At 35.5% G+C, this 27,505-nt stretch overlaps 1 protein-coding gene across 9 annotated transcripts in view; it reads left to right on the forward strand.

The window, feature by feature from the left end:
- SLC4A7 (solute carrier family 4 member 7) overlaps positions 1-27,505 on the forward strand; it is an 82,869-nt gene that overhangs the window by 31,153 nt on the left and 24,211 nt on the right. For 5 of the 9 annotated variants that reach the window (XM_042888134.1, XM_042888135.1, XM_042888131.1 and 2 more), the window contains exons 2-10: positions 1,334-1,415; positions 12,385-12,528; positions 13,275-13,410; positions 14,383-14,543; positions 16,596-16,784; positions 19,312-19,653; positions 23,798-23,913; positions 25,263-25,420; positions 26,771-26,858. In XM_042888134.1, the coding sequence (XP_042744068.1) occupies positions 1,334-1,415; positions 12,385-12,528; positions 13,275-13,410; positions 14,383-14,543; positions 16,596-16,784; positions 19,312-19,653; positions 23,798-23,913; positions 25,263-25,420; positions 26,771-26,858 (1,416 nt within the window). Of the gene's footprint in view, positions 1-1,333; positions 1,416-12,384; positions 12,529-13,274; positions 13,411-14,382; positions 14,544-16,595; positions 16,785-16,871; positions 18,687-19,311; positions 19,654-23,797; positions 23,914-25,262; positions 25,421-26,770; positions 26,859-27,505 lie in introns of those variants that run through there. The other 4 variants (XM_042888133.1, XM_042888137.1, XM_042888138.1 and 1 more) reach the window with 4 other exon arrangements.

Raw genomic sequence — 27,505 nt, forward strand, 5'->3', positions numbered from 1 at the left:
AGCTGCTTTCTGCAAAATACAAACTGCTGGGAAAAAGGTGAATTTCAAGTTGTTTAGATGTCAGTTCTGAGATGATGTTGAGACACCTGTTGCTGTAACAGTTATGTTAAGGTTTCTTTGTCACATCGAGCCAAAAGTAGTGTGCAAAGGGCTGCATTAGGCATGTTCTCTACAGTGCTGTGTGGGATTAGAGGAAGCGTTCAGAGTATAACTTATTCTGGAGCCTGTATGTATTTTAAATATCACACTTTTGTGTTATGGGTGGTAACATTTCACTAGTAAAGGAACCTGAACAGGAGATACAACTGCAGTTGTCTAACTTTGTACATAAACAGTATGAATTGGGTAGAATTGTAGCATATGCACAACCTGCTGAAAGCTGGGGAAAGGATTTGTTATTTGAATCCTTGATCTAGAAGAGATGCTGGAGCTGTTTTACCCCCTCATATTACCTGTGGTTCATAAAAGCTGTGCCAGAAAATCTCACATAGGATTAGTTCTCTAAACAAACAGGTTCAAGATCTCTGAATGTGAACTTCTGTAACTTTTAAAAATTTGCCTTCTGTTTTGGTGAAGGAGATTTGCTACTGTTGAATGTAAAACTAAAAAAATATTCCACTCCTGGAATGCATGTCCTGATCCTTGATAAGAGGAAATCAACAGCCTTACAAAGGAAATGCCATGATGTTTAGTGTATCTGTGGATTTATTCCCAGCTTTGAATTCTGCTCTCTGGGTGTTGATATAAATGGTTTTACATTTCTGTAGACAGCATTTGCTCTGAGGGTTCCTTTCTTTTCTACTTTGTTCAGCTGTGTGTTTTGTCCCTCACCTCTTCTTTATCTTTATTGCGATACTGGTTGGAATTTGATGTAAATTTTGTCCCATCTTCTTGCCTTTTGCCAAGGCACTTGAGTCTCTTCTTAAACTTTGAAGGAACATCTCTTAAAGTACAGTAGCAGTTATTTTTGTAGAAGTAAATAATAGTCAAGAAGCTTTGAATTGTCCTCCCTTTTGTCTCTACACAAATAGCATGTTTTTCTTCGTTATTTTATGACACATGGTTTTGTAGCTTTAATCATACTGTTATTTTGGTATTTTCTAACAACAGTGAAATGTTTTCCTTCAATACAGAATAATATTTTCTAGAGGAATTGTATGAGTAGTTTTTCAATTTCGTTTTCTTTCTCAGTTTCTAAGGGATGAACTTCTATTATTTTAGATCACTTTGGCTGTCAGGTTCAGAATTGAAGAGTATATTTAGGAATTTAAAAGAAGGTAGTGTTAGTTGTATGTTCTTAACTTAAGCTCATGTTTTTTTTTTTCTTCTTCAGGGTCATGATGAAGAAGCTGTTGTGGATATGGGCAAAATCAGCTCTACTATCAATACAAACTTTGAGAAAGAAGAACTAGAGAGTGAGTTTGTTTTTTTTCTGCTTAATATATATATTTTTTGCCTCAAGATAAAATACCTATTTTCCTTCAAGTGCAACCAGTATTGCTAAAAGGAACCTGAATTTTATGGCTGGCACACAGTTCTAGGAGTAAAACCTGGAAACTGCAGATGACCTATGTTTCTTTTGATCTCTCTGCATGCTAGTAAACCCTCAGTGTTCTTTGAATCTGTCACAGGAAAAAAATATTTTAAAAACATTCTTGAAGTTTTCTAAGGGAAAGGTTTGCTTATGAGACTATCAATTAGAATGTTGTTTTGGATGAATGATTATTCTTGGCAGGTGGTTTCCCAGCATGAATGATGTCAAAGCTTAGAGGAGTCTTGAGGAAGATGTTTTATTTTCTTATCTGGAAGTTTACTGTCTTTGTGACTGTGGTCATACGCTTTTAAGCACTGCTTAGGTGGTCAGTTTTTTAGTTTCATACTGAATTGTGTATTTGTCAGTCTGCAATCAGTTAAAATATTATGGAATCCTATTTAATTTCCTTTTTTTTTTTTTAATGCCAAATCTTGCATTTAGGCCAAAAAGGAAGAAAATACATCAATTATACTGAAAAGTGCAAAATTGAATCCTTTTTCTAAGAATTAATTTCTTGATGGCTTGAAAAGGAGGTAGATTGGCATGAAAATTCATGCATGCCAGTTAATGATGCAAACAGAAAAAGCCAGAGGACACGCAATGTTTTAAATCTTATTTAGTTACCTGTGCTCTGAAGCTTAATTAACATTTGTGAAATGCCAGAATGCTATCAGTAGTTACATTAAGTAGTATTTTGTGAGAGTAGTGACTTGTCTGTCCAGTATTCTGAAGCAGCATTATAGCAGCAGTTTCTAGTGGATAAAAGTTGAGTTCAGGTTGCTGTCACATTTTCTTTTTTTATGATCAAATGACACAGTTTATAGTGATTGTGTGTTGCTACAGTCATATTACTGTGTTTCCTTTCCTCTTTCTGCTTTCTATCTTGAACTGATACTTTCTATCTAACTGTATTGTAAGCTTTGTTAAATGTCTTAAGCCAGCAGAAAAAGAAACACACCTTACAACGGAAAATAATGAGTAAGATCTCATCAACTGAGCACCCTGAACCAGTTTGCCCAGTCTGCCAACACTGAGAGGAGGAAGGAAGTGTGGTATAAGGTTGAGAGGTACAGAGGTGGAGGTGGCAACAATGGCATTTCACATAGAGTCAAGCTAGTGTGAAACCACTCTCGTGTCTGTTTTTGTATTTAAGTCTTCAGTGCAGATTTCAGCTGTCTCCTTCATCTCCTTCTCTTGTTTTTATCTGGGACAAGACCCAAAAAAAATATGTGTGTGTTTTGCAGAGAGGCAGGGGTTAAGAGGAGGCAGACATTCAGCTGGAGCAATTTGTCAGTGCACCCAACAGCTGGAATGCCTCAGCACAGAAATGGCATGGGAACAAACGAGCAACCAGATCACTTCCCCAGTCTCCTTGATAGCACAGGCACAGGAATGTTGCAGCCAGCACAGCGCTGCAAGGGGTACAGGGCAGGGGTGGGGAGATAGGTTAAGGCTGCTCAAGGCAATTTCAGCAGTTCCGTTGCTGACTGAAAATATCCTTTGTTTCCTGTGGCCAAAGAATAAATTAAGGTGAAACCATTGCGTGTGTTTCATGAGTATTTCAGTCAATAGCAATTGGAAGGAGAGATGAGCAGTTGCTCATAGCCGTGCAGCTTTGCCCTCTTTTCTTTGGCTATCTCACCTTCTCTTTGGAATGGCCCAGTATAATTTTCTGCACTGGCAGTGCAGAGATGAAACAAGTAATTAATAAGGAGTGTCTGACAAGAAAAATGTGTTCCGACAGAATTATCACAAATCTGAAGCTTCAGGTAGATCAGTATTCCCACTTCTGTGTTAAAATACTTTTGGCAATTACATTATGTTTTGTGAGAAAATCAGACCTTTTTTTAATGGTAGAATGGGGAAAGGCAGGGACTGTGTACTTTTTGTCTTCTGTCAGTGGTAACTGTTCCAAAGTAAGAACAGTAAGTTTTTCTTTGCATGTAAATACAGTCATTTGAGTAGTGTACTTCTCTGAGATTTACTAAAAGAAGTTGCTTAGATTTAGGATGTTTTAGATGATAAATGTATGTGAACTTAGAGCTGTTTATTATGGGATCACTAATTGTAAGCTACGATGATGAGACTAGACATGAAGGTTTGGGGCTGCTTTGTTTCTAATTCTGGAATTAAAATCTGACAAGGAGAGAAATAGAATTATTGTCTGCAAGCAGTGGAAAACTCTGGATAGTATTATTTTTCATTACAAGCTTGTGAAAATTTTCTTGTAGCCTTGGAAAGATCTATGGCAACATTAAGTAATGTGTTTCAAGACCTCAAGCTGTTTCAATCCAGTTCCCCCACTGACTTGAAAAGGAGTTCTAGGAAATTGGAACCTCTCCAGAAATGCGCGTTGATTCATTTTAAAGGAGGGACAGCAAACTGTTATTTGTATTCAGCTATGGTGTGAAGCACCAAATCTTGAGAGTCAGCAATGACAGGAGATATTCAGCAGCTTTAAAGCCACTGCAAAATGATGCTGATTGGTTTGATGCCACAGAAGGTATAACTTAGTACTAAAGCTATATTTTTTGGTCCTGTCATTATGGGATAATTATTTTCTGAAAATTTGGACATGAAATTTTAATGGAAAGAAGTCTAGTTGCTGAAAACAAAAATAAATCTTGGAGACTGGGTTCTGTACTCTATTTATGGTTGCTGGGAAAGTGTGGTACATATCCAGAGTGAAAGTATTTAGATTAGAAAGGTTAAACATGGCTACTTGTTTCATAACTCTTCCTGTAAAAGATAAATGGGTCAAAATGGTGAACTGCAATTATGGCTGGATTAAATCAATACTAAACTAAGGTAACACTTCCTACTGAAGCTGTATTTGTTGCTGTAGAAGAACTAGAAAGGACAATAGCATTTTAAAACAGCATCTTTAGGGACCCTTAAAGTTCTTAGCTTGATGTTAAACTCTTTGAGCTGCAAAGAATGGCTTTAATGAGAATAACAACAAAGTAAGGGCAGAAGGAAGTAAGGCAAGAATAGTAGTGGCACAGGTACTTCATCCTGTCTTTAAAAAAACAAATTACAAAAAAAAAAAAAAACGCCAAAGATCCGCAACCAAAACTACTCTACTAAGAGCCGTATCTAAGGAAAGCTCTCTTAAACATGAGTTGCTATGTTTGGCTTGATATTATTAGGTCTCATCTTTTCAAATGTGTAGATGGTTTTTCAAGTAGATTTCGGGATACGTAGACTAGATCTAGCTTAATGGAAAAGAGGTGTCTGCTAAGAATAACAGAAGACAGGTTACAGGCATAGCAAAGATAAGGAGTTTACACAGAACAGAGGTTTTGTTCCAGTAGAAAATCTGAGGTCGAGTGTCCATTTCAGCAGAATAGTATTCTGTGGCATAAATCCAAGAAGCAGCTTTCAAGAGTTAAGATGATTTACTAGCTACTCTAACACTATCCTGTGGCAGGTGTAAGTAGTGTTTACGTTTGAAATGACCCTGTTAGCTCTGATACTTCGATGACTTAAAGCCGTATTTTTCCTTTGAGAAAACAGCTGTGCTTTTCTGTTAATCTTAGTTGATAAGTAGATAAATAATCCTGCAGTTTTTCCTCCTTTAGAAGTGAACATTGTGTATCTAAGTGAAAAACTTTCTCTGCAAATGTTTTGCAGTTTAGTGCATTGGGAGCAGTTGGAAATTGTTTCAGTACCATAAAAAGAGAACTTATTCTGTAACTTGTGGTGGAATGTACTGCTATGTTGATGTGTTGTTTTTTTTAGTTTAGGTGGTAGGTTTAATATTCTAACTTTTAGATGCATCTTAATTGCAGGTATTCAAAAAGCCATGAATGTTTCCTGTAAAATGTTTCAGGAGACCAGGTACAGGAGTAGGTGAATATAAGATGTAATAGGAACATTGTCCTGTTCTGTAATAGCAAGGTGCACTAATGTAGACAGGCAGTGCAGAACACATTTCTGCATGGTCCTCAAACTACCAAGTAAATGTTTCAGCTTTTAAAAGACTTAAAAATGATATTGAAAAGAGCCCTATTTGATGGGGGGGAGAGTGGCAAAGAGTTTTGAAATGCTGTTTTTTGTGAAGTTGTACTTGTTCATGTGATCAAAAGTACAGTGCAGTGGTGTGAAACTATTTCTGAAAGCAAAAATTTAGGATGATCATTAATGGTTCTTGCAGACCACCTTTCATTCATTTTCTTCTGTGATATACTTGAATTTTAATGTTTAAATTTAACTGAAAGCAAGCAAAAAAAACATCTATTCAAGTACAGTACCAGTCAGGAATGTTAGCCCGGCTCTGATTCATATGCAACATCAACTTACAGTTGACTTGCACAGTAATGCAGCAACATAGAACAAACAGAGATAAATGTCACCTGGCTTTAGCTCTGCTCTGTAAGTCAGAAAATTGAGGATATTTTGCTATTATGACTCCTAATGCAGTCTTCATTAAATAAGCATTGGAGTTAGGTTGCGTCGCTACGCCTTTGTCACGGGTGTGTTGAAATTTACACTTACATTTTTTTCTGGGGAATTCTGCATTTTACAGTCCACAGTCAAGTTTCACATAAACTGTTTTACTGTTCATTTCTACAGTATTCAGACTTCTATGCAGAGAGAATAATTTTCCTCAACTTTCTTAAAGCATACTGTTACTTACAGTGCTAATTACAAAGGTAAGTCCTTAACAAATGTCAAAACTATTTTCAGACTGGCTGTTAAGAAGGAAATGTGGCAACTTTATTGTATAGACATAAAACTCAGTAGAGCACCCAAATTTTCTAGACACAATTTTCACCGTTCACGTTGTTGTTTCTTAAGTCAGAAAATTATTTCTAAATTTTAGAACAGTCTTAGGGAATCTGCTTGATTCTGCCAAACTGAAAATTTTGAAATTTACTTGTGTGTTACTGAAGCCCTTGAAGTTGCCTGAGGCGATAAGGTTTATTTATTTATGAAAAACAACAAAAAACACTGTAAGAAATATAAATTCATATTCCTGGCTAAATAACTGCTGCATAATCTCAAAACTCCCATGCAGATTTTAGTGTTTCTTCTTGAAACAAATTTAAGAAAAATGCCATTAAAAACAAGCCAATGCCTTTTACATAGCGTAAAGCTTTAAAATACATATATAATGTAAAATGCACCAAGATGAAAGCAATGCTATTTAGAAGTTTATGGCCTAAGGTGTGTATTTATGTTTTTATTTGCAAACTTACTTTATTTGAGGGAGCATTTTGATGCATCCTGTTAGAACACAAGCATCACAAATTTTGTGAAAAGATGGCAGCTTCGTAATCTGAAACATTTAAAAATATTATTCAAGCATTAGAGCCGTGACAGAGAAGTTTTATCTAACGGTACAATTGAAACTTAAAACTTTAAAATAGATTTGATGAGTCAAAATTGCTCAAACAAAGATTTTTGAAATGAGGCAGAAGATGCAGGAAACTGTGCTATTCTGCAGCCTATTGTTTCCTAATGGCTTTTCATAATGTTTGTTACTTTTAGTCCTTTTAAAATCAGTTGTTCTAAAAATTGGCAGAGCTTGTAGCTTGATGGATCTCAGAATTCCTGCTGAATGGTTTGGATCCATCCAAATGGATCCATTTGAAATTCATTTAAAGTTAATATTTCTAACTAGTTGAAACTAAAATCATCACGCTTTAGTAAGTTTGATTTCTGAATACTTATCTTGTAAAGCAAGTGTGTGAAAGCTTTTCCTAAGAATGTGTAACCCTTATATGGGACAGGATTCCCTCTAATGTTTTTCTTACCTTACAAAGATCAGGAAATAAATGCACTTGGGGGCAAGTTAATTCATTTAAAGACATTCTGCAGCATTTGTACAAGAGAGGAGTGTGCTCAGATCTGTAACAAGAATGTATTTGTGACCATTAATGACATACAGAAACCTTTTTTGGCAAATGTTTCTTTTGAAGCCATTTACCAGAGCAGTATGATGATGGAGTAAGCCAACATCATTATAGAGCTTAGTATTCTTGGGGACTCCAGCCATTGTTCTTAATTAAACTTTTGCCTGAATTGTCTAGTCTCTGAGTTTTCTACCCTATATCCTTTTTTCTGAGTGTCACTACAGAGCTGGTCTGGAGGAGGTCCTTGAGCTCAGAGCGTCGCGTTCAGTTATGGCCAGGTTTGGATGTGTAGTGCGAAGGCAGGCAGTTCCCTTGGATACCCAGCTGGCTCCTTCCCGAGGCTACAGAGATGGGTGTTGGCTACAGGCCACAAAGCCTTGGGACAGACCTGCGGGCATACAGTGCCAGAATCTCTTTGCAGCTCTGTCAGTTGGCACTAAGCTTTCCCTATTACTGTTACTACCTGCACGTCTGATGTAATTACTGACAGTGCCTTCTTGAGTACTGTTGCTTGAATCAAACAGAACTAAACATTCAGAGCATTTTTCTCTTCTGACTGCTGCACCGACTCATATTTGATTTTAAATCTACAGAAGAAACCCACTTGTATGCGTAATGAGAGTTGTGGAATTTATTGCTTCAGCATAATGTGATGCAGGCTTTCATTGTGTAGTGAGAAGACATTCTTTCTTACTGAGCTGCTTTGCCATACGCTGTGCATATGAAAATTTTCAGTATGCTTTTCAGTCTTATATGCCGAGATATTTCAGTACAAAGACCATATTCTCAGATATGCTTAATTACTAGGAGCAACAGGAAATTTCAGAATAGGGCCCAGAAGGCTTAATAGATTCTAAAATATTTTGAACTGTGGCCTCTAGCTAAGGCACATAACCCTTTGTGGAATAATTTATTCCTTTATATAAATCTGTTGATTAAAAAAAATTGATTTCAGATATTCTCAATGGAAGTGATAATCTCTGTCAAATAATTCTTTTAGCAAAACACAAAAAAAGACCCTTTGCTTATAATAAGACGCTTTTTGTAGAAAATTGGTGCTCGGAAAACCGAGGTGATCACATACAAACAGGCTTCTGTGTAAAATGAATGACCTTTCCAGTTTCTTATCTGAAGATTTTGAAAAATAGCAATTTCTGTTATGAAGTCTCTGTCATCAAGTGACTATGGGGAGCTTATAGAGAATGTGAAGTCAGTCTCTTGCCAGAGGTGCACAGTGAAAGGATGAGGGGGTATAGATGCAAAGATGGGGGATAGGAAGTGCAGCTTGTGCATCTTGAAATTGTTTCCATAGGGGGTTTGTTTATATGTTGGAATGGGTGGCCCAGAGAGACTGTGGAGTTATCATTTCAAATACTCAAAACTTGACTGGTTGTCATCCTAAGCAACTTAATCATAAAGAAGCTTCAGCTTTGAAGTTGGTCCTGCTTTGAGAGTTGATAACAGCTAGCGAGTCATCACATGGCCCATACAACATTAATTAACATCTCTGCAGTTCAGATTTCGAAGAATCAAGATTTGAGAATGTATCACATTCCTTTTCACATAGACAGAAACTTGGTTTTCCTTGGTAGCATAGGGAAGAATGTTCTCCTTTGTATGAAGCTTGAAAGGCATCTAGTTATCACTGATGGTTAGAAAAAAGAAATTCCTGTACGGAAACACAGTTGCCACATCAAAGAATTCTGGATGTATGTTTTTGACTTTAGAAGTCTTCTATCACCATTTACATAGAGCTCTGTGAAGAAATCAGGAAATTAAACACAGTATTTTTTGTTAGTTTTGTAGGACTTTATATAAACTGACTTGCAGAGTAAGACCATCTAATTGAGATATGCAGCAAACTCCTAATATTTAAATTTGTTTCACAGGGATAAGGGCCTTAATAGTAAATACCCTTGGTGGATTTTAACAGCTAAGCTTGGATAAAGTCATGTTAGATTAAAATGAACAATTATCTCTTGAGTTCTGTATTGCTAAATTTAGTATCAGGCAGTGTAATAAATCTGTTGATTGTAGGTTTAATGTAATTCTTTAACAAGATTTGCTTGGGAGTGGTACTATGGTACAGATGTGTTTGTGTGAGTTAAGCTTTGAAGGTCAAGCAGTTGTACCTTTTTAAGCTTTGAAAAATAATATTCAGATAAAAGGCTGTGTTCCTTTTGAAGTAACATGGTTACCAATAATATGGGTTCTGGCCTTTTAGACTTAACTGTCTTTATCTGATTTTTTTAGGCCTGAGTGAAGAGAACTGTTAGCCACATTACCCAATTCATTGGGAATGAAGGAAGAAAATCTTGTTAATTATTGGAAATTATGCTAGTAACTATATATATTCATTTTCCAGCATTAATTACTGCTATTTAAATAATGAAACCAAGGGAACATAGGCCTACTCAATACGACTGTTTTTATTTTCAGGAACTTTTTAGTGCTTTTCTCTGTGAAGTTAGAATTAAGGTTAAACTTGTCTGATTCGTGGGCACTTTTGCCCTGCCTTTTGGAGTTAATATACTTGGCAGCATTCAGTAGCAGCAGTTTTTGACTTCCTAGGTAGTAGTAGAGCTTTCTTTGTTCATACATGTCCATGATTAAAAAAAATCCAAACAAACAAAAAAGAAAAACAAACAAAAAAAAAATTTGGCTTCAGTGGCCAAACTTGATTAGTGTATTGGACTTCTCATTCTCCTATAAATAAATAAATTGAGAGATTTTTTCACTGTTTCTTTAAGTAACTCTAATAGAATCGCATTGGACTGTGATGTGTTTGACTTAATTGCTGAAAGTCATCTGGCTTGTCTGTGTTTCTTCTTAGTCCTGAAATCCAGTGAGGATCTAGCTATTAGATCACTGTGCAGGTATAAAGCAGATGCAAAGGTAATTGGAGAAAGTATTCTTGTTTCACACTTGCCTGCCAAACAGCGTCTACATGAGCAAATAGCCATTCACACAAGTTGCTTATAGGCAGTGAGAGCTGAAGGGTAGTATAAACCATTGGAAGGTTCATTCAGTGTCACTGTGGTACCCTGGAGGTAGAGTAGCGAACATCAATGAACTGTTGACTGTTTAACAGTATGTTTAATTAGAGCTTAATACATGCTACTTGACTCAGTAAAATATAACGTGCCCTGATGGTGTAAGGTGGTGGGGAGATTGGTGCTGTTGCTGCTAGTGGTGGTTGCAGTGGGCAGATCTGAGTGGGACCTGGTGAATGCTGTTGGTCTCAAGCCTTGTCGGGTGTCCGCATGCTTACTTACTGCATCGCTGTGGTATTAGTAACCTGACTGTTGTTAATGGTGCCATCTAGCCATGTTCTGTGCCAGGTTGATTGATTAACATTCAGGAGTCGCGTTGGTGATAATTGCTCTGAAATTACCTCTCACGCAGTAGTTATGGAGGGGTGAGGTTCAGCTTCTTTTTGTAAGAAACTCATGAAAGATTCTCTGTCTATAAATAGGAGTAATAAATGCGTCAACAATTTAATCAATTTTCCACTCTTAATGGAAACAAATTATTTTTAATATGCTTCATTTCACATTTGGTCACAGTGCCAGTCAGTCAGGTCTAATTAAAGCTCAGTGTTCAAATTGCATCGAGAATCAAGTCTCATAATTTAGAAAGCAATCTTCAACAGATAAAACAAACATGGAGTTTGTACTTTTTTTTTTGGTTAGTCTTCTCCCTTGTGCAGTACTATGAAAGTACTGTTTTAAGATGTATTAAAGAAAAAAGATTTATATTTTGAGGAGGGCTTAGAGGTGCTATTCTTGCATACTAGAAATTATTTTTATTTTTTAAAACTCTGTAGTGGACAGATTTTCCAATGTCCTCGTAATCCCCCTCTCTCTCTCTCTATCTCTGTGTGTGTGTAGTCACAACTCCTGGGGACTTTTTGACTTCTGTAAATTTGCTGAATTTACATTTCTCTAAGAGGTGGAAAACCACTTCCTTTTCCTTTTGCTAATGTCAGCCTTCTGTAATGACTCTTCTACAGTATGAAATCAAGTATTCAGTGTTAACCTCCAGGCTTATTGTTAATGTGATTCTTCCTGAGATTGTTGAAGAAGAAATTAAAAAGATTACTATATGTGCCAACTGTATTAGAGTAAACATGGCAGTAGCTTGTACAAAACGATTGATTTCTTCTGCCAGGCTGTTGGTGCTAGTATTGCCTTAATGTGAAAGGCCAAAGAGAAATAAGATGTTTAAAGTAAATGTTGTAAAGAGCTGTTTGCACTAATTTGAGGATGTGCTATTGAAATTTATTAAAAGATTCTAGAATCAAAAAAAGAGAGGAGAAAAAAATCCACAAAAATCTTTTTGTCAGTTGTGTGATATTTTAGGAATAAATTTGCTTGTGTAAGTTTGTTTCCTTTCTCATACTAAATTAATGGTATATTTGAACATGAGGTTCACATAGGTGCGTCACATATTATTTAGAAATATTGACAGTTTGTTCAACTGTAGAAAACTACTTCTGACTTATAAGCTATGGGTAATTTCTTAATGAAGCTTGTATGATGATTTTCAGTAAACAAAAGGTATATCTTAAAATTTTTTCTACTGTGCTTCTGGTTTCCTGGTGTTTATCAGGCAACTGATAAGCATTACATGTTTCACAGCAGAGTTCTTGAATTGAGCCACAGTTTATTCTTACTCAGTTTACCTGGGAAACGAGTATGACACTAGTTCCTTGACACTGGGTAAGGATAGAAGACAAAAGGCAACAGTAATTCAGTAAACGTCATTTTGCCAAGTGCTTTTGGATTTCTTTTTGACTTTGTCAAATTCCATGTCTTACAGAATCATAGAATCACTTGGGTTGGAAAGGACCTTAAAGATCATCAAGTTCAATTGCAGCCTATCCGTACTGTCTTTCTGACAGTGATGCTAAATATTGGGCAGGAGGGTCTTTTTGCGTGCACGCATGTGTGTGTATGTGTGTAATTGTTTTCCTTTGAACTTTTTTGACAGGCCACAGAGCTGTGTATATTGGCGTTCATGTCCCGTTTGGAAAGCAAGGTCGTCGACGGCATAGACATCGTGGGCATAGACATCACAGAAGAAAAAAAGAAAAAGAAACTGATACACAAGATGGCAGAGAATCTCCATCATATGGTAAGAAATTTGTCTGGAGTTCTTTGTGTCTCTTGAAAATAAGCTTATAATAGTTACTTTGTGCTCAAGCGCTTGTGCTGTTTCTTCTATTCTTACTGTAATTGTGTTTTTATCTTCAATCAGGCAAACATTTTGTTGTTTTATATAGTCATGAAGTGTTGGGCTTCAGGTGTGTAAATGAGTGTTCAGCAGCCTGCACTGAATTGGACTGAGTTTATAATACTGTTTTAGCATAAAAATATTGGCTATCTGCATTAAACTCAATTTCTCATTTTGTGATCTTGTATTTTCTGACACTCAATACTTTAAAAAATATGGGTAGAGCTACAAAGCAGCATTTTCATGGTAACTTGATCCATAATCTTAAAATACTTATTAGAGTTTTCCAGTTGTCTGATAGTAAGGAGTTGTACTGCCTCCTGAGATTTACTTTTTATGGATTTCTTTGAATATATTGGATTTGGGACAGAAACAATCTACTGTAGATCTTTGTAGATAATAAATACTGTTTTCAAGAGCTTTTTTCAGAAAAAGTTTATTGGATGATGACAACATTGCAAAAGCAGAATTTAGTTCTGAGTTTATTAGTAATTCAGATCTTTCATCTGAATCTAAAAAATACTCTTGAAGATAATTTTGTGCTGCATGCTTCTTACTGGGACTGGAAAATGTAACTGTTACATTTTATTTCTTCTATAATAGAAATATAAGTTATTTTAGTTGTTGAGTTTCTCCTTTTCTTCAAGACACACCATCCCAACGAGTGCAATTTATCCTGGGTACTGAAGATGATGATGAACACATTCCTCATGATCTCTTCACTGAAATGGATGAACTTTGCTTCAGGGATGGAGAAGAGTATGAGTGGAAAGAAACTGCAAGGTAAGCTAAAGGTAGATTGTTTCAAGGTGTATCTTGTAGTGATTTTATTTGAAAGAACTGCAAACTAGATCTGTGTTGGAATTTTCTTGAACTGTAGGAGTTTTTCAGTTCAGGCTCAGAAAACTGAAACTTCTACTATCGTTGTCAAATTCTGGAGAAATTAATATGGCTTCTTAAAAGACCCTGAATTTCACTGCTGCAAGTTGTAGCTTTGTGAAAGCTACAATATTCCTTTAATACACGTGCTTAACCATGTAGTGCAGAATTTACTGTCTCAGAGAAATTTACTCTATTATTGTTGATAATAAATAGTGTCTTTTTTTACTCAAATCTAAATGATATTGGGTATTTACATATGTTGTTCTTTGGAAGGTCTTTTAATTTTTTGTTTGTTCTGAAAGATTGTGTGTTTGTTCTTTGTAGGAGGCCACAGTTAATTTTTTTCCTTCTACATGTGTTGTAATATGCGCTCTTCCAGATGCAGTGCTTCCGATTACCTTATTGCATTCTGACTTTTGCAGAAGTTCAGCTTCTGTTATACCTGTGAATTAGAATAAAAGCCAATTAATAGTTAAACCCTAATGTTACTTAACTCTTGAATGTCTGATTTGGCATCCTAGAATCAACATTATATGCAATGCATTTCAGACAGTTTTTTAATCCTAAAATACAGATGAAACTAAGACATGCAAATCAAGTGACATAGTCCTACACTGTTCTTATGAATTTGTGGAGATAGGTATTGTTTAAACCTGATGAAACAAAATGGACTAGAACTAAAAGAGCTCAGCCTGGGCAAAGAGCTAGATAAGTGTTCTAACTGTTAATCTGCTCAGCTTTCTGAGAAAGGGAAGTCAGCATGTACTGATGTATCTCCCTCTTCAGCATTGCTTAGAGCCACAGAGGGAAGGGCTTGCCAAGTTGTCTGTTTTCCGGGACAAAAATAAATATTTGTATGTGTATTCATTTCAGGTGGCTAAAATTTGAAGAGGATGTTGAAGATGGTGGTGATCGGTGGAGCAAGCCTTATGTAGCAACTCTGTCTCTGCACAGTCTCTTTGAACTGCGAAGCTGTATTCTTAACGGGACAGTCATGTTGGACATGAGAGCAAACACGCTAGATGAGATAGCAGGTTGCAGCAAAACTTTTTTTGGAATACTTTATTTCTAAATTTTAATCTCTACTTGAAATATACTTTTAAAATATTCTTGAAAATAAGGTATTGAAGAAATAGTTATGTACATCTGCAGTTTTCTTCATCTGATTATAAAGAGCTGGTTGCTCACTTAAAAGGAGCTCTGCTGGTTGAGTAGCACCTCCTTTATTTGCATGTTTTTAGGATGAAGTCTAGAATCTACCTTTGTTCTGATTTCTGAATGTGTTCTTTGTCTTTACTTCTACAGATGAAGTATAAATATCTTTCAGAGCATTTTAGGACTTATTTGTGTTCTTTAGTACCATAATTATTAATCATAACTTGGCTGATGTTAACTGGATGCCATTAGTGCATTTGAGTGTTGCACATCTATTATTTTTTTCACCTTTGTAAGAGGTGAGCAGAAGTAAATTACACATTTAACCTACTGTGTTGAATGGCATCACTAATCACATGGTCACTTTGGGTACTGTAGAATCATCTTGGAAAGCTTTTTTTTAAAATCAGAGTTGTACTTGTTTAGCCTGAATGCCTTTGAGCTAGTTTCACCTAATTTTCGTGGTATCTCTTGCTACAGGTGCCACACAGTGGAATGCCTGCTCAGCAATCATGCTAGGCTTAGGGCCACCCAACACGCTTGAGAAGGACGAGGTGTTTTGGCATAAAAAAGTTGGCATAGCCAGAATTTTTTCTTTTAAGTCTTCAAATTTTTCGTAGGAAATTGGCATTCCTTTCCTATTTTCCTGACTTGCTAAGGAAAAGTGTACGTGGTTTATAAAGGCAATCGATCATTTGATTGAGTTTTATTACATTAATTACAGAAGTAATATAAGTTTATAAGAAACATAGTTACTGCTTAATTCTGTGTAAACAGTGCAAAAAGTAAAAGAAGTAAAAAAAAAAAGAAGTAAAAAAAAAAAAAAAGAAATAAAAAAAAAAAAAAATAAAAAAAAAAGTAAAACAGTTTTTTAATAGCAAATATTTTAGGTGGGTCTCTTACATATGAAGAGATTGCATAAATTTGTTTGAAGTTAATTGTTGGTGGCATTATGAAAGTATACTCTGCCAAGAATTATTATCCTACACAAGGCTATAAATGTATATCTCAGTTCCCTGAATAGGTGTTCGGTTTTCCCTTAAACAGGCAGAAGCCATAGCATAAGACTGTGTGTTACCAGTGATTCCCAAAGGAGGTTGTACTGTACTGGCAAGGACTTTATGGCATATAATTTTGCTTGTAAAGCATTTTGAGCCATAACTTTTTTCACTGTGAAAAGTGCTATGCGATTACGGCTTATCATTGTAGTTCATTGATGCGCTAGTTAAGAATAGAAAAATACGTTGAAAAGTTATGTGTCACATAGGGCAATTTTGGTTTTACAGGTGTGTGTGTTTCTGAGTAAAAATAACTACATAATCACAGCAGACTTTCATCTGTGTGAGCATACTGATGAGATGCACCTTTGAAACTTGATAGTTTGCCAGTTGATGCATCAGTTTTAGCTGATAAAACTAGCTTTCATTTTACATTTCCTTTTTTTAAAATGTGTGCATCACAAGCCTCAGGAGCTCGAGTCATCTGAAAGTAACAGAAGTTATGGAATTCGTTCCATTATCTTACAACTATCCTTCTAGTGTAGTTGTATACTTTCAAAATAGGGAACACTAGGTTAAGGCTTTAAGATGTCTGTTGTGTATTCACTTTTAGTTGAATACACAGGTGTTTCTTTTTTGAAAGGAAGTTGCAATTGAAACAAACCATAAAACATTAAGTAGCTTATTTCTTAAAATGATACTACTAGTATTTTATGATCTACATTCTCTGTTTTACTTATTTACTTGTTTAATGACATCTTTGAAAATTTCCCGTGGATTCTTGAAGATGGCATTGATGTTGAAAAGGCACTTCTGTTTATCATATAATTCATTTTTTTTTTCATATGATTTGTTGCAATTACAGTGTTTGGGTGTGTGGAAGGATAGCTACGTATATAAACATTTCATTTTTCTGTTTTTGCTCTTCTGTAGATATGGTCTTGGACAACATGATTGCTTCTGGCCAACTGGATGAATCCATAAGGGAGAATGTGAGAGTGGCACTTCTGAAAAGGCACCATCACCAGAATGAGAAAAAATTCAGCAATCGGATTCCTTTGGTTCGGTCTTTCGCAGATATAGGCAAGAAACATTCTGACCCTCACTTGCTTGAACGAAATGGTGAGATAAGTTGTAGTGTCCAGTTTGTTCTAACCTGTTACAAAATGTTTTCACTGGGAGATGAAGGAAAATTCAGCTGATAATTGCAGATAAGTGTTTTCTTCTTGATAAGCAATGAACTAATAGTAACAGTGTATGCCATGCATAGCTATGGATGATGTTTCTGTATATTTTTGAATTCACTCAAATGCTTCACTCCTGCCTGTATATGTAGCATGCATTATTATTTTGAAGTGTAGAAGTAGATGCCCTAATGCTTTTTAGGGTATGCTTGAATAAAATATGTAATGTTTGAGGGATTTCATCATTGTGGCATAGTTTCATATGCTTGTCAGGTAGCTACTGCTTGCTCATTTAGTTTATGCAAGAGAATTTGCTTTGTGATCATGTTGTGAGTTCAGTGATGCTACCAATTACTGACTTTTAATTCAGTGTTATTTTTACATGGTGAGAGAGCTCACTATTCTAATGGTGAAGAAATTACTTTTATCTAGGACACAGTTCTTGCCATGTTTTCTGTAGAACATTCTGCCTGGGCAAGAAAAAAAAGTGCATGAGAAATATATGCAGTATTTTTAGAGACTTTAAATGCAGAGCAGTTTAATTCTGTTTTTATGGCTTGTTTCCCTCTGGTTTTTTTTGTTTGTTTGTTTGTTTGTTCTTGTGCTTTGCATTAGCTAAGCCATGTGAAATTTCAAGCTAAATTTATTAGTATAGTGAAAGCTTAATACTGATTTCATGAGTCACTCCTTGCAACAAAGTTCCTTTCCAGTCTTTGGAAATGTCTCATATGCCCTGCTTGTTTAAGTGCTTGTTGGGTTGAATCCAGGTTCAGTGTGTTTGTGGAGTGTTCTCTAGTCCGAACTTTCTGATGCATGTTCTTAGCTAGTGAGTAAACGATGCATACTTTTCACTGATAGTTTCAGAATCAGTTTTTCCTAGAAAGGAAATGTGACTGAGTAAAAGTACAATTTCTTCCATGTAACTTCTGACTTGTTCTTTTTTGTTTAGCGAATGTGCAAGTTTCAAATATAAACTTGGTTTTACCCATTCTTTAACAGCTGTATCCCCAGGGTTGATTTTTTTCATACGCTTGTTAACTTTTCCTTTATTGTCATAAAGTCACCCTCTACTAAACTGGTAAAACAAACACACATGTATAATAATTTTTAGGAACCTTGTACACATGTATATTTAGTTTTAAGACATCTGATGTTCATAACTCGGACATCCTTACTAGTCCAGTGCAGCTGTTATTCATAGTGATTAATACAGATAAAATCAAACAATTTGCTTTGGCACTCCTGACTTCACTGTATTGCTATTATAATTGCTCAACTCTAAGACATCAGTTCTTATTTTAAATCATTTGTATCTGTAGGACCCACTTTTCCATGCTGCAGGGGAATGTGTGTGATGTTTACCTAGGTATACTTTCTGTGCCTCTGTCTTGCAAGTTGTTCTGAAGTTGTCAAGTGTATTGGTCTCTGTAATAGTGCCTAGTATAAATGTGAGACTAAATGTCCAGTTTGGTATTTCGGTTTTGCTGGATGGCATATTATGTGAAAGTAGCATGGCTTTGATTTCATGGATTGTAGGAGAAGTAATTGTTTCTCTTTTCAAGGTGACTTTCATCCCAGGTGTTTTTCTCTCCTTTTTTTGTTGTTGTTGTTGTGAATAGAACTAAGCTTTCTAATGGAAATATGAAGATACAGTCTCTGTTCCTGCTTTAGAAAGAACTAGAGTCCATGACAAACTGAAACCTTGAAGGACCTATGACAAAAATATTCTCTTTGACATGAAAGTAGTGGGGATGAATCCAGTGGAGACTGGATGGGAGAAGAAAATTCACAGTGAATTTTGGAGAGATGTGTTTGATTTTAGGCAGTTTGGGGGTATTTGGTAAGTCGCAGTAAAAAAGATGGAGATGGAATCATGTAAATTCCTCTTTATGGCCTCTTTAAGACTATATATTGAGACTACACCTGGCTAGAAAACTTACAATTAAACAAGAACTCTGTAGGAAGACAGTAGCATGTAATATGATTTGATAGTTCAATCATGTTGTTTTTAAAAATATTTTCATTAAAAATATTAATTATATATAATGAATGGAATTAATTGTGAACTCTTGTAATGTATTAACTGCTGAAGATTTTTATGGTAGTTTTTCTTGATGGCATTAAAGGTAGCTGCTGTGTGATTTGGAATAAGTTCTAGGAAACGTTGAGAGTTTGAAGAGATACCATTTTTTAGTTTTGTTCTTATATTAAAAAAAATTCTTGCCAATTTTAAAACAATATCTTCTCCCACATATCTTTGGTGTTCTGATTAGTACTTTCGAGTAACTTCTGACTTCTCTAATGTCTAAAATCAGATCTGCTCTTACCTTGTCTCACTTGCATGAGTATGACACTTTTGGCCCATAAAACTTGCAATTTACTATGGAAATTGTTAATCCATATTTGTTTCTGATTTAGTATGTCCCTGTTGTAAGCCTCATGGTGTTTCATTTGTTTTATCTCAGGGGAAGGCCTTTCAGCCTCCCGCCACTCTTTGCGAAGAGGTCTCTCTGCCTCAAATATTTCCCTGAGAGGAGAAAACCGTTTGTCAGTTCTTCTCAATTACCTTCTTCCCTCTTCAAGAGCTGGAACTCCGGCAACCTCAAGGTGTACAACCCCTGTAACTACCCCTCAAAATACACCACCCTCCAGTCCTACCTGCAGCCACCCACCAAGCACAAGTGCCCAGCCAAGTCCACTTCAGGGCAAGGATATTCCTTCAGTAATTATCCATCCACCTGAGGAGGACTTAGAAGTGCAGGAAAGCCAGGAAGAGAAGACAGAGGAGAATTTTGGCAAAACACCAGGCAACTATCGAAATTTAAACTATCCACGTGTGATGCTTTCTGCATCAGGATCACTGCATTGTGATGTTTTTGGCACATAACTTGGGCACAAGGGATTGTGATAACGGTTACTTCTGCCTGCATGTTTTATTTCTTCTCACTTGTGACTGCTTTCTTGTTCAGCACTTCTAACTTCTTAGCTTTTTAATAAAAGCTCGCAAAAAAATTATTTATTTAACCTTCATTGGCATAGTTGAAAAGGAATAAGATTTTAAAACATAATATGCAAGCAAAATGGCAAAAAAATGTTGGCCTTTTTCTATCATTCACTTAGAGTCCATGCCAGGTTTTGTTTTTATTATATTTTTGTCAGTGGATGAAGTAATGTTTTACACAAGTGATTGATATTCAGAGCTAGCTACAGCTGAAGTCTTAGTGAAGTGTTAGTGAGGACTATAAAAACAATTAGGAAGGAATCAGTAGTCAATCTTATCTATAGATTAGTTTTATTATGAAGTTGTTGAACAGACTTATTTTTACTTTTGCACTTCTAAAAAACAGGACAGTTATAAAGCAGTTTGATGGAATGGGCAGATTCAATGCATCTATACCTGCTTCCAGGAAGCTTTCCATTACTGAGGTGTTTCAACATCAGACATTATTTTGTTGTTTGATATGCAACAGTAAGGTAAGGTAGTTCAGAACATTCATAGGTCAGATTTCAGTAATTTATTAGCTGGCTTGCTTACTGGATAAATCTTGTTCTTTAAAGGGACAATCTTGCTTTTTAGCCTTCAAGCTCCTGCTGCATTTATTTTTTCTTTCAGAACTTCTTTCCTGCCATAATCGAGCTTTTAGGTTTTTCTGCTTTGTATCTATGTGTATTCAAAATAAACAACAAGAGCAGCTGATTCCACCCAAGTCTTTCATCAGAGAAGTTTTTCTTGCTTTCCTTCCTTTCTTATTCAGTAATTAGATTGAAAGATTACTGGACCTTAGTTCCCCCTGAACTGCTGCTGTGCACTGTATTTGATTGTATTTGAAAAATACAATTTGTTTTGTTGTTTGCATGTATTTAGTGTAAGTATCCTTTATTTATTGATTAATGTTTTACCCTTCCAACTCTATCTGTTCATCTCCTTACTAGGATTAGTTTCAAGGTAAAACAGAGCACACTGCTACATAGAGCAGTAAAAATAAGCTAACAGAAAAGGCTGTGGTTATCTGTCTTTTCACATTTTGCAGTCAAGCTGCTTGAATGAAAAGAGTAGATTATTTTACAGACCATGACCTTGAGTTGATTAGAGACCTCCAACCTTACTTCAATTCAGAAAAGTGAACTAAAACCCCTCTCTGCCTCCATGAAGGAAAATAAAGATAATTCATGTGAAGACCAACCTCTCTTATGAATGACCTTTCTAAGATGCTTTACTTCTGGTTTATAATTAACAGCTGTAATTAGTTTTCAGTTCTCTTATTTTCTGCTTGTCTGACAGGAGTGCCAGACCCAAGATCTCAAGAATCCAACAGAAGGCAAACAAATGATTGAATACTGGTGCTATTACTATCACTAGTAAAGCTTTCCACCAGAATCTCCCAAGTCACATTCGGATTACTTTTGTCTCTCAAGGAGTTGTTTCTCATAATCGGAAAAATCTGAAAGGGGTGTTTTCCCAGTTAGTCCATAAGTAAATGTCTTTCCAGGGAAAGATGAACACCAATAATGATGGAATACAATTTTGTTTTCAGTTGGTTTTCTCCCCACCCCCAGTTTTTAATTTGACATTGTCTGACCACAGAAAGACGTCTTCCTTTCAGATGCTTTTGAAGACATTCTCAGACTGTGATTGCAGGCCTGTAACTGAACTAATCTCTGTCTTGTGAGAAGGGAACTCTGAAGCAAAAGTCATCTTTATTGTCAGAAAAGCCCACTTGTCTGAGTTCCATTTCATTTAGGGATCATGATCTGTAATTCAGAATATTGCGGCTTGCATACTTTTTCCACATCTTGATGATTGAGTTTGCCTTCTCAGTGAAGTGTTTTAATTTGCTAACAGATGGCTTATTCTTTTCAGCATTCTTCTGTCCTTGTGCTATTCAGTTTTCGTTTTCTCTTCCTCTTTTGTAAATAGCTGGAAGAATTCTGAAACTGATGTGATTTACTGTAAAAGGCAGGAAGGTGGACACACTCTCAAACTACCACTTGCTTCTATCAAGCAGTCATTAGTTTATATAAAACGAAGCAGGAGAAAGATACCCTTTAAAATTCTTTTGTCATCTCTCAAGAACAGCTTTATTTTTTTCAAACTTTGAAATGGTTGCATTATGGATTTTGTAGGATGAGCTAGGAGGGCAAATGTCTCAGAGCTAAAGATGATCACTTAAAAGTTTAACAATGTTAGTGAATTGTAATCCCTGTGAGTAACAGCTAAGGAGCTTGTTACATGAGATCTCTTAATTCACTACTAATTGTGTTATAAAGCTATATAAAATAATGTTCTGAACAACTTTCGTAAAAGTCTACTAACTGAAAATAAGTCAGAAGGCTTTTCCATATTGGATTTGTAGGAGTATGTCTTTTTTTTTTTTTTTTTTCCACCTACTGCATTTTAATTTAAAAAGAAAAAGACCTAATATTTCTTCAAGGAGAAATGTGATGTAATTTTGTCTTCAAAACTTTTCTATTTAATAACTGTTGTCTGTATGGACATAATTATGTTGGAATAGTCATGCTTAGATGTTGAGCTCAGAGTGGAAGGGTAGAAAGTGATTATTATCGGTTGAACTAACTAAGTATAGGATTTATAATGTTAACTCATTACTTGTGCATGGTTAGATTTCACAAAGGAAATTACAGCTTATTAACCTCATTTGCTTTTTTGCTTCAGGACAAACTGGCCACACCACTTAAGCTCATATAAGCTATAGAAGCTTAAGGCTTGGACCTGCATGATTTTGATTGATGATGGCACTTTGAAAGAGTTTTTTGGAAATAAATTTGGGGAACTAATAAAATGAATTCAGTTGTGATTTGAAATGCTAAATAATAACAAGTTGCTAAATAGTAAGCACAGAGGGAAGCAACTGTGCATTTCCAGCAGTAGTTAGAGTAGAACAGTAGCCAGAAGGTACCCAGTGGGGACTTTGGTTTTATTTTGACTGGAGTGATGATTGATCTAAATACAAACTGTCTGCTGTAGGCTTTAGGCTTTGTTTAGTTGTTGCTTTGGAAGCATGTTAAAGCAAGCTTAACACCACATCCAAAAGGTCTAGTTTAGACAGTTAATGCAAAATGCCCTTCTAATGCACATTAAACTGAACAAAGGAACACTCTGTAATAAAAATAAAAAAATAAGATTTAGGTTTAGTTATGCATCCTTAGACCAGTTTAAGTGCTACTTATATAGGGCAACGTGAAAGTCAGTATATTAGAACACTTGGATCACTTTATTTTTTGCACCTTTCACTGAACATGCAATTCAGCGTTAGCAAGCCATGCAAAATTGTTGTGTCTTGGTGTAGAAATCAGAGGGATGTTGTACATTTAACTTGAGTATCTTCACTGTGCATGACTCTTCAGCTAATATGCTGAAGAGACAATTTAGTACAGTAATCATCTGATTGGATTAATACCAAGAGCTTTGTTGTGCTGATTAAAGTCATGGTTTGTATGTAGTATGCTATTTGCTTGTACGGGTTTACTTTACAACCAGGGTATTGCTTCTTGTAGCCTGAGGCTTGCCAGTCTTTTTACAATTGAAATACTTGCTACACAGCAAGGTTATAGTTAGCAGGTGTTTGTTTGGTATTCAAGGTCTTCTAAATATAGTGAAGATGCTGTCTAACAACTACTGGGGTGGTTACAGTTAAAATGTCAACATTTGTTAGATTTTTCTACAATCAGAATCTTTCTTACTTTCTCATGGCGGCTCTACAAATGGCCATCATATTGTCTAAGGCAATATTTACTTTTTATTTATTTTAATCATATTGTTACTTTGAGAGCACAGTGAATTGTTAATGTTGCATTTATGATACTAATGTAGAGCACTCTGAATAACTTGCACATTTGCTTTAAGTGAGCTGCCACATTTAGTTTTAATGTGTTGCATCCTTGGTTCGCTTTCAATGCCATTTTGAACTTATCTCCTTTATTTGAACTTAGGGCTGTTAGCATCTCCTCAGTCAGCACCTGGAAATTTGGACAATGGGAAGAGTGGAGATGTTAAAGGTACTGGGACAGGTGGAAGCAGGGAAAACAGCACTGTTGATTTTAGTAAGGTAAGTCATATTAAATGCCTTTGTTTTTAGCACAAGAGCTATGTAGCAAAAATTGCATTAGCTCTTACTGCAGTCTTAGTTGCATACAAGTTGTGTGTAGTATCAGAATGTGGCATATGTTGTATATGTCAAATGTTCTGTAACTCAATGGGACTGAACTTTTAGTTTGGTGGTTGGTGAACTTTTTGATATTTTGGTAACTTAGTAAGTGTAGCCTCCTATACTATCTCATGTAGAAGGTGACTTTTTCAAGTCTGCTATAAAGGTGTATAAAAACAGTTTTATAGACAATGTGGAAGTGTGTTCTCCTAGGTGCTTTCATTTGGGGGCAAGCATGTGGCTTTTAGAGGGGATTCATTCTTTGTTTGAGTTTGCTATACAGAAGTTACTGTTCATCTTAATCACTAGGAGTTTATAATATCACATGCTGAATCAAATCTTTTGTACTACTTTAAATTCATTTCATGCCTCTTTGATAATTAAAATTTGCTGGGTAAGGTGCGTTATGGGCATTACTGTAAAAGTTAGTCTGTAGTGTCATCTGCATTGTGTAACACTAAGAAAATTGGTTTTCCACATTAAATAATTATGCTTAACAAAAGGAACTTGCACCATAGTTCTCATCTGATGATAGCAGGTGCCATTTATTCCTGCTTCTCTGTCACAGTTTTTGTGTTTTTGCTTGGCCTGTCCTTCTGTACACCTGCCTTGTCTCCTGTTGGGCAGGAGTCAGTCTCCTGGCACTGTAGTTGTGGCACACTTGGTGTGGGACTCAAGAGGCCATCTGTAAGTTCTCTAGATAGCAGTGTAATTGGTGCTTGTGCATGTATGTGTGTGGACCGAGTTCATGTGCTTTTCTGAAATTATGTGCAGAAGCAAAGCTTAGATCTCTCAACCTGTCATTCTTCATGGATGAGATGTAAATATACAAATTCTTTTTCAAAATTACAACTTCCTAATATATTTGAAATACACAACTGTGAAATAACTAACTGCATTCCAGAAACCATGAGTAATTACATGAACTCTCCTTAGCTAATTATGCTTAAATTAAGTATGTCCTATCACAGATGTCTGTCTTGATAATCTTAGAAAGATGATATGCAGTCTGGAGTCTTTTAGAATATAGTAGGAAGTAGTAATCGTACCTTACACAAAATAATTTATTGTTAGTGATTGGTAGGCTGATATTTTATGCCTATGTCTGTCTTTTCTGTATTTTGGAGTATTTATTTTGCTTTTGTATTTTTCTTTGTAGTTTTTATGTCTAGTAAATAACTGATAAGCAAAAATTTTATGTTATAGAGTTTATGTTAACAAATGCACTTGTTTCATTTTCACATGACTAGGTTGATATGAACTTCATGAGGAAAATTCCTTCAGGAGCAGAAGCATCAAATGTGTTAGTGGGAGAAGTAGATTTTTTAGAAAGACCAATTATTGCTTTTGTGAGGCTCTCTCCTGCTGTGCTTCTCTCAGGCCTCACAGAGGTTCCGGTACCTACACGGTAAATAAATGCCTGGAAAGTCTGGCTTTACTTTTTATATAAGTTAACTTGTAGTATAAGTTAATAATATTTCAAATCTCGAGTAGAATCCATACAAAATCACGGATTATCAGCTTTGAAAATCTAGACTTATGTTTAACATTGTAACAGGTTGTTTGATCATACCTCAGCCCTAGAGGAGATAACTTCATTTTCTGTACACATTGATGCACTGTTGCATACTATGATGTTTGTCAAAAGTCTGTAAATATGTGGGTTTTATTTACTTATTTAAAAAATTGCCAAAGTGTGTGTTTGTCTTCATTGTCTTCAGCATATATACTACAGCAGTGGGCAAAAATAATCTTGGCAGTGTTTTCTTCAACATGTCAGAATTTCTAGATGGTAGTTACCAAAAGAGCTCACAATGTTTCTTGGGAAACTCAAACTAATTGTACTAATGGAGCTAAAATTTTCCTGTCTTAAATTTTTCAGAATTCTACAGACTGGCATATATGGAATAGCATATTTTATTCTGAAGATACAATCTCAATTTTGGTTATCGTAGTCAAGAAAAATGACATTGAGCTTGTTGTGCCTTGAAATGAAAGTGCTACTTTTTTGACATGGGAAAATTGTTTTCCCTCCTAAAATGTCAGTTTCACCTTTTTAACTAAAAGTAGTCCAAAATGTAGAATCCCTTCCCTTCTGCTGACGCAGGATATGACTATAAGTATGTCTGATGTGTTGCTTAGAAATACATGTTGTAATACAATGTGTTGCTTGTTGAAATACATCTGTGTATTGTCAGAAATTGAGAGGGGTTTGACTCCCATTTAGGAGCGGTCATCGCAAAACTGAGAACAGGTCCTAAAGCTCTGAGGCCCTGACTGTGGGCTCTTGGCCAGTGAGAATGGCAGAAGAAATACTCATTGCATTGCAGCCTGTGGATTTTTACTCTGTTTTTTCTTTTTTTTTTTTTTTTTTTTTTTTTATAATAAAATATTTGTATATATTTGTGTTTATATATTAAAAAAAAAAAATTGGTGTGTTTTTTTATATATATATATATATATATATATTCAGCTTCTTACAATAAATACGTATATTCAATCTCTTACAACAAATGGATACTTATTTATTATATATTTATTCATTTGTTGTAAGAAGTTGAAAAATTTTATCTAATTAAGATTTCAAAGTAATTTTTTCCAGTGTTGACTTTGAAGTCTTTTCTTAGTTTTGTGGCAGTGTGTGAGATCTGAAATGGTAATGAAGACCAGCAGATTTTCTTGAAACATTAGTTTGAAAGAGGCCTCTAAATACATTCACATGAGTAATCCCAAATCTTGTTGGCTGATTTCTTCACAGGTTTTTGTTTTTATTGCTGGGACCAGCAGGAAAAGCTCCACAGTATCATGAAATTGGAAGATCAATAGCAACACTTATGACAGATGATGTGGGTGATGTATTTTAAACATCTGTAGTTAAAGACTCAAATGCTGCATTTACTGATTTGTTAATAAATGTTTTAGGGAGTGGCATGCTAAAGAAAGGGAATCATTCTGTCTAAATGAAGAATAGTAAAAACTTTTCTTGTGTTAGTGAATTAAATGGTAGTAAAATGTTTTTCCTGCTTTTCTTGTGGAATTGCATAATGTATTTCAGAAAAGCTATCTTAGGTTTCATTAATGTATTTTCATATTGGGGGATAAAGTTATTAAATAGAGCTGCATCTGCTAAGAGTGCTGTTATCAAAAGTGACACCAAACTACATGAGTGTTTAAGACGAAATTTAGGAGTGCATTCATTTGAGTCATAACAGGTATTTTCTATCAAAGTAGGATTGAATAATTAATGTGGGAATTTTACTGGGAATTCGTAGCGATATTCTTAGAGCCCTGATGGGCAGTTTTGAAGTGCACAGTGACTTAACTATGGTCATTTTACTGAGCAAAATTAGGATGTTTTAATTCTCATCTTGTATTGAGCGCCATCTACTGAATTTAGAAATACTAAAGCTAAATATCCTAATAATTCTTCACTCTTATAAGTTTGGAAATGTGAACGAGACTGGTCATTTTACAGTGGTCAACTGATCTGTGA

This window comes from Lagopus leucura, unplaced genomic scaffold (genome assembly GCF_019238085.1).
Source record: "Lagopus leucura isolate 7727_CA_CO unplaced genomic scaffold, USGS_WTPT01 Super-Scaffold_100157, whole genome shotgun sequence".
Classification (NCBI taxonomy): Eukaryota; Metazoa; Chordata; class Aves; order Galliformes; family Phasianidae; genus Lagopus; species Lagopus leucura.